This window comes from Thalassophryne amazonica, chromosome 9 (genome assembly GCF_902500255.1).
Source record: "Thalassophryne amazonica chromosome 9, fThaAma1.1, whole genome shotgun sequence".
Classification (NCBI taxonomy): Eukaryota; Metazoa; Chordata; class Actinopteri; order Batrachoidiformes; family Batrachoididae; genus Thalassophryne; species Thalassophryne amazonica.
In genome coordinates this window covers 65374136-65385383 of record NC_047111.1, presented here as the reverse complement: position 1 = coordinate 65385383, position 11248 = coordinate 65374136, and the positions used below count along the sequence as shown (strand labels likewise).

The window sequence follows — 11248 nt, the reverse complement described above, 5'->3', positions numbered from 1 at the left end:
TTTACGACAAAACTAATTTACGGATTCTCACCAAATTTACACCACAGATAGATATTAGGGCATGAAAAACTCCACTTAATTTTGGAGGTGATCCGGATCCAGATTCTGGATCAAGATTTCCCTTTTATATATGCTTTGAAGACTTTGACTTCACGGATTCTCAACAAAGTTGCACCACAGATAGATATTAGGGCATGGAGGAATCCACTGCATTTTGGAGGTGATCCAGATCCGAACTGCTGGACGTCAGAAATCTCTGATTGCTCTTGTCACTTATACATTCCCATTAGGTTTTATTTGGTGTCTTTTCTGTAATGTTTACGGAATTATTGTTTGCAGCCAAAGTCTGGGGGGGGAGGAATGGCATCAATAAAATTAGTTTCAGTGATTTTTGATTCAGTTCTTTACAACAGGTTACATTTGGCACACATACACACACATCTTCAACCGCCTACTCCAACTGAGGGTCACGGGGGTCTGGAGCCTATCCCAGCAGTCACTGGGCATGAGGCGGGGTACACCCTGGACAGGACTCCATACAAAACAAATACATTCACTCACACACACACTACGGACAATTTCTAAAGTTTCCAGTCCACCTATCATGCATGTCTTTGGATGTGGGAGGAAGCCGGAGCACCCGGAGAGAACCCACGCAACACGGGGAGAAAATGCAAACTCCACACAGAAAGGCCACAGGTGGGAATCAAACCTGTGACCTTCTTGCTGTGAGGCAAAAGTGCTAACCACTAAACCACCATACTGCCCCATTTGGCACATACGATACATTTAAACAATCAACAAATGGCACAAAATACAAGCGACGTTGGACTCGTTCACAGTGATACGTAGCTGTATTTTGGTGTCCACTGTGTAATAGCTGATTGAAAGACGTATTCATTTGGCAGCAAGTTATGTCGACTGAAGGAAATATTCGCTTCTGTGGCGTGATTTAAATGTCACTGTTTACAGCCTTTTGAATGCTTTTATTTAGGTCAAAGTGTGGATTGTTTTGAGCATGTGAGTTCTGAGTTGACAGAAAAATTAAAGCATCTGAGACCAACTGTAACTATTTAAATGGTTTCTCACAAGAATGGACATTACATGTTCCACATCACAAATTGAACAGGCCAATCACACCCCACTGACTGTTTTAACAGGACAACTACAGGAGTAGTGGATGTGGCTCTGTTGTTACCTCAGACAAGGGGATAATATTTTTTATGCTGATTTTCTTAAAACTTGGTTAAAGGGTGGTGTGTGGGCCAAGAAAGAAATATTTCACTTTTGGAGTGGATTCAATTAAGAGAGCAGATGCTTGATTTATTTATTTATATTACATTCTGAGATAGAGCATTTTTGTGAAATTCACATTATCTCTTGTGAAATTCAAAATGTTACAAAATGCCATCTCGCAATGTTAAAGAAAGTGTGTGGGGGAATTAAGGATCTGCTCCCATAATTAAATTGTCTTCGAACATTTATGGGTTCTTCCTTGGCTCGTACACCGCCCACCACGTTTTAAGAAAACCAGTTTTGCAGTTTTTGCATACTCCTGCTAACATTTATCTCTGATAGTAACAGGAATATGTGTGAAGGGTTGGCAGAGGTATGTGCACCCAGAGCAATCGCTAGATTGTACTTTACTCACTCGATGGTCTCCAGTATCATCTTCTATGCTATAATGTGCTGCGGCAGCAGGCTGAAGGCAGCTGGCAGAAACAATCAATCAATCAATTCAATCAATCAATTTTTTTTTTATATAGCGCCAAATCACAACAAACAGTTACCCCAAGGCGCTTTATATTGTAAGGCAAGGCCATACAATAATTATGTAAAACCCCAACGGTCAAAACGACCCCCTGTGAGCAAGCACTTGGCTACAGTGGGAAGGAAAAACTCCCTTTTAACAGGAAGAAACCTCCAGCAGAACCAGGCTCAGGGAGGGGCAGTCTTCTGCTGGGACTGGTTGGGGCTGAGGGAGAGAACCAGGAAAAAGACATGCTGTGGAGGGGAGCAGAGATCAATCACTAATGATTAAATGCAGAGTGGTGCATACAGAGCAAAAAGAGAAAGAAACAGTGCATCATGGGAACCCCCCAGCAGTCTACGTCTATAGCAGCATAACTAAGGGATGGTTCAGGGTCACCTGATCCAGCCCTAACTATAAGCTTTAGCAAAAAGGAAAGTTTTAAACACTCAACAAGCTCAGCAGGAGAGCTGGCTCTGTCCTGGAGGTTGAACTAAAGTCTGTGGTGGAGGTGTCAGAGGATGTTGAGGAAACTACTCAGCATCCTGGACAACACCTCCCAACCCCTGCATACCACACTGACGTCCTGTCAGAGCACCTTCAGCCACAGACTGAGACCACTGAGGTGCATCACAGAACGCCACAGGTGGTCTTTCCTGCCTGTGGCAGTCAGACTGTATAATTCCTCCCCCCTCTGCAGGATGAATACATAATGAACAGCTCAGTTACTTGGAGTTATGTGCAGTATTGTCTGTCGAACATCTTGTGTAAATGTCTTTAAAAAAATTGCTGTTTACTGTCACTGTTTCGGTACTCTGACAAAATAATTTCCTTTGGGATAAATAAAGTTGATCTTTTTTCTTATTTTCACTTGCTTTTGTCAATGAGGGACCAGGAGACTGTGGATTTTTCATATGTGGAAAAAAGCTGTAAAAACAATTTTTTTTTTTGCAGAAAATGACACTGTCATTTTAAATAACAATAAACATCTGACTCCTTCCTTTTTAATATCTGAGACAGATACAACAAAGGACATTGTTTGTGTGTAAGTTATTTTTATTTCTTGTTCAGAAACAGGGCAATAGTTCTGTGGTGTGTCAGAAATCACATCACCCTGATGTTATGATCAGCTGGATTAGGTGCTCACAGACACACACACACACACACACACACACACACACACACACACACACACACACACACACACACACACACACACACACACACACACACACCACACACACACACACACACACACACACACACACACACCACACACACGCGCTTCATTCTGCACTGTTCCCACAGCAAACAGCAGTGGCATGGGATTTTGGCAGCACTGTAGAGGATACTGAATCATAGCAACACCATAGCAACGCTGCTTTATACCTGCAACAAAAGACGCAGCAGCAGAGCAAACTACAGTAGCTGTTGCTGTAATAGTATGGTGTAGGTGTGTGTGTGTTGAAAATTCACATTTCAGCATATCAATATGATAGGAATAACCTGATAATGATGTTTGATCGGCTGGCAAAGAGAGCATCGTAAATATTACAGGCTGCTTCTGAACTCGCACACAGACACACACGCACACTTAATTTCTAACATGCTTCCCAGAAGCAGTGAAATGGTCAAAATGTCTTAGACATTGTATATCACGGCAGCAAAAAAAAAAGAAAAAGAAAAGAAAAAAAAAATACAATTCCATTGACAGTATTAACTTTAAAAATAACATTTCATTTTGATATGATTAACACAAAAAAATTGTGACAGATGTAACAGCGATATGCAACACATATCTACAACACACCTTAAAGCACATTTATGGACCTGACGAACGTCTGCCTGTCTGTACTTGTTTTTATTTCATGAACTAGTACACATTTCATGACATACTCATATTGTACTGGCCTTGGTCATTCATATTTACAAGTTTTTTTTAAGCTTTTTTTTTTTACAGTATCAGGAAGTGTATTTTTCACAGGTTGTATACAGTACTGTGCAAAGGTTTTACATACGTGTCATTAAAACTAAAAAAAAAAAAAAAATCGAAAGCTGCTGAATATCTAGTATTTATAAATAAATATAAATACATAAAATATGTCACCACTACCCCCTAAATCCGCATGCTTTATTTTTGTATAAGAAAATCAGTTCATATTTATTGAAGTTTTAGAATCACTATGACTGAGTGACCATCAGCGTCTGGCTGTATATTGTCACATACACCCACACTACCAGTCAAAAGTTTTTTTTAATGTCCATAATGAAAATGTCTTTCTTTGCAATTGCTTGCAATTATTAACCTGACTAGAGACTTATATATTAATATGTCTTTTAAATGTTACATAATAATCTCTTAAATTTCAATATTAACTTTTTTTTTTTTTTAACTGAAATCATGAGGTGGTTATTTCAATGCTACTACACTCAACAAAAAAATAAACGCAACACTTTTGGTTTTGCTCCCATTTTGTATGAGATGAACTCAAAGATCTAAAACTTTTTCCACATACACAATATCACCATTTCCCTCAAATATTGTTCACAAACCAGTCTAAATCTGTGATAGTGAGCACTTCTCCTTTGCTGAGATAATCCATCCCACCTCACAGGTGTGCCATATCAAGATGCTGATTAGACACCATGATTAGTGCACAGGTGTGCCTTAGACTGCCCACAATAAAAGGCCACTCTGAAAGGTGCAGTTTTATCACAGCACAATGCCACAGATGTCGCAAGATTTGAGGGAGCGTGCAATTGGCATGCTGACAGCAGGAATGTCAACCAGAGCTGTTGCTCGTGTATTGAATGTTCATTTCTCTACCATAAGCCGTCTCCAAAGGCATTTCAGAGAATTTGGCAGTACATCCAACCAGCCTCACAACCGCAGACCACGCGTAACCACACCAGCCCAGGACCTCCACATCCAGCATGTTCACCTCCAAGATCGTCTGAGACCAGCCACTCGGACAGCTGCTGAAACAATCGGTTTGCATAACCAAAGAATTTCTGCACAAACTGTCAGAAACCGTCTCAGGGAAGCTCATCTGCATGCTCGTCATCCTCATCGGGGTCTCGACCTGACTCCAGTTCGTCGTCGTAACCGACTTGAGTGGGCAAATGCTCACATTCGCTGGCGTTTGGCACATTGGAGAGGTGTTCTCTTCACGGATGAATCCCGGTTCACACTGTTCAGGGCAGATGGCAGACAGCGTGTGTGGCGTCGTGTGGGTGAGCGGTTTTCTGATATCAATGTTGTGGATCGAGTGGCCCATGGTGGTGGTGGGGTTATGGTATAGGCAGGCGTCTGTTATGGACGAAGAAAACGGGTGTATTTTATTGATGGCATTTTGAATGCACAGAGATACCGTGTCGAGATCCTGAGGCCCATTGTTGTGCCATACATCCAAGAACATCACCTCATGTTGCAGCGGGATAATGCACGGCCCCATGTTGCAAGGATCTGTACACAATTCTTGGAAGCTGAAAATGTCCCAGTTCTTGCATGGCCGGCATACTCACCGGACATGTCACCCATTAAGCATGTTTGGGATGCTCTGGACCGGCGTATACGACAGTGTGTACCAGTTCCTGCCAATATCCAGCAACTTCGCACAGCCATTGAAGAGGAGTGGACCAACATTCCACAGGCCACAACTGACAACCTGATCAACTCTATGCGAAGGAGATGTGTTGCACTGCATGAGGCAAATGGTGGTCACACCAGATACTGACTGGTATCCCCCCCAATAAAACAAAACTGCACCTTTCAGAGTGGCCTTTTATTGTGGACAGTCTAAGGCACACCTGTGCACTAATCATGGTGTCTAATCAGCATCTTGATATGGCACACCTGTGAGGTGGGATGGATTATCTCAGCAAAGGAGAAGTGCTCACTATCACAGATTTAGACTGGTTTGTGAACAATATTTGAGGGAAATGGTGATATTGTGTATGTGGAAAAAGTTTTAGATCTTTGAGTTCATCTCATACAAAATGGGAGCAAAACCAAAAGTGTTGCATTTATATTTTGTTGAGTGTATATATAAGGGTTTGTCAAGAAGACTTAAAATATGGCGCTGGGAGAAACAAGGAAAAAGTCTGGCTGTGGTGGTGGTGGTGGGGGTCCTAAATCCTAGGGTGCCTAAAACTCTTGCGCAGTACTGTAAATTTATACATTAATAGCTTTGTGGCAGAATTGAAAAAGGAATGATGGATTTGGGTGATCAGACATGTGAAATTTGCATTTGTTTTTAAGGATGACCTACTTGTATTTCTTAAATATTAACATTCAATGGACTATTGAGAAAATTATGTGCATGAGATCTGACACTAAGTTTTTTTGTTTGTTTGTTTTATAAATGGTACATATATAATAGATGTCTGATAATAAATCAGATAAGAAAACTTGTCACTAGTTTTAATCAGACCAGCATATAATACTGGCAGGCCACATGGCACAGTCTAAGAGATTTCTTAAAAAGCATATATCAGGAGAATGCTTCACCAAATGTATGATTAAAATCTTGTGTACCATCTTAAATCAAAAACACTTAAAAAAAAAAAAGTTCTGCTGTTCCTGTGTATGAAAGTTAATTATAAACCTTATATGTTGTTATGACAATGAGTGGACCCTCAAAATACAACAACCACTTTCTGATCACATGGTGCAAGGTGTGGGACGAACAGCCCGAAAATGACCACACCCATTATCGTCCAGAGTGTTACTTCAAATACAGCTGTATTTTCTGAACTGCAGTACCTATAGATTTTCTAAGGTATTCAATATGTGCAGAATGACCAGTACATCTTTAGAAGGGTCATAGAAAGGTGTAAAATTTCTATTTTGATATTTTAAGAAAAAATGTTTAAAATAAGTACATCAAAAGAAAACAAACATTTGCCAAATATCATGAAATTTTATTTTCAGTCATGCTGTTATCAATAGAATATTGATTTACAGAGAAAAATACAAAACTTGTTTCTTTAGCAGACATCAGTATCTAGAGATCTTAAATGTTTTCAAGATTACCAGGGAAATTTCCCAACAGCCAATAGCCCAGAAAGTTTAAGTTACAAAATATGTGGCAATTCCAGACTGTATGTAGGTCGTTTGACCTAATGTTTTCTAGTGGTTTTCTCTTAAAATATCAAAATTAGAAATTTTACACTCTTCTATGGTCCTTCTAAATATGTACTGATCATTCTGAACATATTGCTGCGAGTCAGATTATCTAAAGGAAAGATGATATTGTAGCTAAGAGCTTGTAGTTTCAGGAAGTGGTTGAACAAAGTTTCTGTGACATCCTGTTGCTGATCTATGAATATAAATATGACAAAAAGTGCACTTGGATGCACTGGCGGGACCATGGACCCCAAACAGTTCATTATCACCTTGACGTGCTGCACATTCTAGGTGGATGGATTATAGTAGCAAGGGTATAATTCTCAAAAAACAAAGGAGTGGAGCTTACCCATGTCTACAGGCCAGAGCGAGCATAGTGATTCTTGCATATTTCCCCAATGTATGACTAATAAAGGAATATCTTATATTAATAACATTGTTACGCCATATGAATATTTAATTGAACTATAAATTTAAAATTGTAGAGCTGAATAACATCATCATAACGTCACCATAATTATGGCTTGTAATTTATGTAGAATTTTCAATCTAAAATGGCAGTTACAATAACAAAGTAATGAAATTTTCAATAATTATTGAAAATGTATGTTGGATAACAACAGAGTAACTATAGTACATGACTACTACAACATATCTGGATCATTAAATTTTGGACCTACAAAAAACTCAAAATATGAGAAATTTGGTAGATGCAGGAAGTTCCCATAAATCACTAGTAGCAATTGGGAACAAATCTGTCAGTACAAGTGGTTCTTGCATGAGCCTCAACGTTTTAATATGACTAAGATTGTAGAAAAAGACATTTATCTTTTAATATTCCTGTAACAGAATGTTCAGTCAGTATGGCAACTTGTGCTTCTTATAATACACTGGCCAAAGTAAATAGCTAATGATACTGTGCATCTGGAAAATATTCACAGCGCTTCTCTTTTTCCACAATTTATGTTTCAGCCTTATTCCAAAATGGATGAAATAAATTTTCTTCCTCAAAATTCTATACACAGTATCCTATAATAACAATGTGAATAACATTTTTTTTTTAGATTTTTCCATATATATATATATATATATATATATATATATATATATATATATATATATATATATATATATATATATATATATATATATATATATATATATATATATATATATATATATATGGAAAAATATCCACCGGGACTCTTCCAAAAGCTGGCCACACATCAAAACTGAGTGATTGGGGGAGAAGGGCCTCAGTCAGGGAGGTGACCAAGAACCTGATGGTCACTCTGTCAGAGCTCCAGTATTCCTCTGTGGAGAGAGGAGAACCTTCCAGAATGGCAACCATCTCTGCAGCAATCTACCAATCAGGCCTGTATGATAGAGTGACCAGACGGGAACCACTCCTTAGTAAAAGGCACATGGCAGCCCACCTGGAGTTTACCAAAAGGGACCTGAAGGACTCAGACCATGAGAAACAAAATTCTCTGGTCTGATGAGACACAGATTGAACTCTTTGGTGTGAAAGCCAGGTATCATGTTTGGCAGAAACAAGGCACCATCCTTATGGTGAAGCATGGTGGTGGCAGCATCATGCTGTGGGGATGTTTTTCCAGCAGCGGGAACTGGAAAACAAGTCAGGATTGAGGGAAAGATGAATGCAGCAATGTACAGAGACATCCTGGATGAAAACCTGCTCCTGGCCGCTCTTGACCTCAGATTGGGTTGACTGTTCATGTTTCAGGAGCACAATGACCCTAATCACACAGCGAAGATATCAAAGGGGTGGCTTCAGGACAACTCTGTGAATGTCCTTGAGTGGTCCAGCCAGAGCTCAGACCTGAATCTGTTTGAACATCTCTGGAGAGATCTGAAAATGGCTTTGCACTAACGCTCCCCATCCAACTTGATGGAGCTTGAGAGATGCTGCAAAAGAAAAATAGGCAAAACTGCCCAAAGATAGGTGCGCCAAGCTTGTAGCATCATATTCAGGAAGACTTGAAGCTGTAATTGCTGCCAAAGGTGCATCAATAAAGTATTGAGCAAAGGCTGTGAATAATTATATACACGTGATTAGTTTATTTTTAATAAATTTGCAAAAACTAAACCAAAAAAAATGTTTTTCATGTTGTCATTATGGGGTGTTGTGAATAGAATTTTGATGGGAAAAAAATGAATTTACTCCATTTTGGTATAAGGCTGTAACATAAAATGTGGATGAGTGAAGTGCTGTGAATACTTTCCAGATGCACCGTATGCACACTGAGGATGCCTGTGCAGAATTTTTTCTGTCACATGTTGCTATTGGAAAACCTGTGAAAAACTGCTTGCGTTGTGTCTGTGTGAATGACTGTGGATCAGTACAGTATGGTACAGTTCAAGTCTGAGGGGCTCAGCAGCGTTTTAAAGTCCATAAGTAAGGATTCCTCATATATTCCCGGTTCTCGTGCTCAGATGTTCTGGCATCATTACCCAAGAGGAAGCTTGATTTCTCGACTTCAGATCTTGGTCTCAGTGCTTGTCTGGTCCACGGGGTGAAAAGAAGAGCGGATTCTCTGGGCTTCGTTAACACACAGCTGACCAAATGCCTTGTTGTACCATTCTGGAGATCTTCCTCTGTAATATGATGCCCAACACATTAATACTAAGTAAAGTTTAATTGTATAGCATCTTTCAAGATAAAATCACAAAGTGCTTTACAAGAATTTAAGAAACACAGAAATAAAAATGCAGAAACTAAAAGCAGCAATAACATGAAACTAGTTAAAAGCAAGCCTCTACAAATAGGCCTTTAATGTTGTCATTATGGGGTATCGTGTTGTATTAATAACTCTGTAACAGAGAATGCACAAATATTTAGCACTTGACATGCAACCGTACCTGTGGTCCACTCTGGAGATATGCGTGAGCCGGGTCTTCCCAACCCCACAGGGTTCTAAAAGGTACTGTGACTCCAGCACAATCCCCCTCACTGCTCCCATACGTGGGCTGTCCTCGTGTTCCACAGACTTGCACACCAGCGTACAGAAGCCCTTACACAGGTCAGAACGCCACGACCTACAAGTCAGAGAGGGGGGAAAAAAAGAGGAGGGTTTAGAATGTGGACATAGTGTAGTGCAATCTGAATTACTGGACAGTGTTTTATTGTTTTGAATACAAATTCACATTAAAGGGGTCATATTATACACCTTTTCAAAAAAGTGGGCGTCTTAAAAACATATTTTAATGTCTGCAGCCAAATATTCCTCTGTAGACACATGCCCCCTTTACCCAAAACAAGTCAGCTACAAAATAAGTCATCATCCAGTGTGATTTTGACAGTGTTGCCAGTTCCATTTATTATAAGCAGATTAATGCATTGTAATCACTCAATGTGTGTATCTCTGTCTGCATACAAAATGACCCTGAAACAGTTGAGCTGATTTTCTACAAAATGTGTTGGGAATATTCCTCGAGTGCAAGTCTCCAGGTTATTAATTACTGTAGTGGAACATCAAAGGTCAAGGTTGCCATTTTTTTCTTTATCTTTTTGCTTTCAGCTGCCCTGATTACCCCAGTGTATCTATTAAAGATTCACTCTGGGATTTGGCACATTTTTCACCTCATGCTCTTCAGATGCATCTCCAGTTCTACATGTAGGAACACATGTTCCTAATTGAGTTCTCATCAGGATTGAGTCTGTTTAAGTTCTGAGATCTGTCTGCAGTCCAGGTCTCCAAAAATATATAAAAACTCTTTTTTTCCAGGATAGATCCATAACCAAAAGGGCTTAAGAGACCATGTAAGCAATATACTATAAGCAAGCTCCCAAACTATGGTCCTCTTAAAAGAAGCAAACTCTTGCCATTTCCTCAAATGGTAGCTTGAGACTGACTCCAAAAGTCAATCACTCTCCGAAAACCCCCATGTTAAAATACTCAAATTTAGAGCATAAACAAACATGTTTACAGTTTTGGTCTCTATATTTAGTGCCCACTGAACACTGTACAGGGGTGAATTTTTAAATGACCCATCAGTGTAAGATATTTTTTAAGATATCACGTTATAAATAATTAAGGGTGGTGTCGCTTTGAGTGACAAGTAGTGCGTTTCAGTAAGCCAAGTCCACAGCCTCGCTAGCAGTGGCTCTTGCTAGTAATGGCTCTTGCTAGCAGTGGCTACGAGTTTCTGTGGACAAAATGTGTTTTTTCTATGTGAGCATTTTATTAAAAAAATGTCTCAGATGGTATAAGTTGTTGTGCATTTTAATTGTATTAACAGACCATCTAAGAAGTCTGTGCTCCAGTTTTTCCATCAAGTGAAATTTTTGCACCTTTAGCAATTGTGCAGAATATGACCCCTTAAAAATAATTATCCCTCATTACATG

General features: G+C 39.4%; 1 protein-coding gene across 1 annotated transcript in view; it reads right to left on the bottom strand.

The window, feature by feature from the left end:
• Positions 1–9193: 9193 nt before the first annotated feature.
• Positions 9194–11248, bottom strand: part of stard13a (StAR-related lipid transfer (START) domain containing 13a) — a 104184-nt gene continuing 102129 nt past the window's right edge. The window contains 2 exon segments of the mRNA XM_034179078.1: positions 9194–9497; positions 9762–9938. Of these exon segments, the coding sequence (XP_034034969.1) occupies positions 9380–9497; positions 9762–9938 (295 nt within the window). The 3' untranslated portion in view covers positions 9194–9379.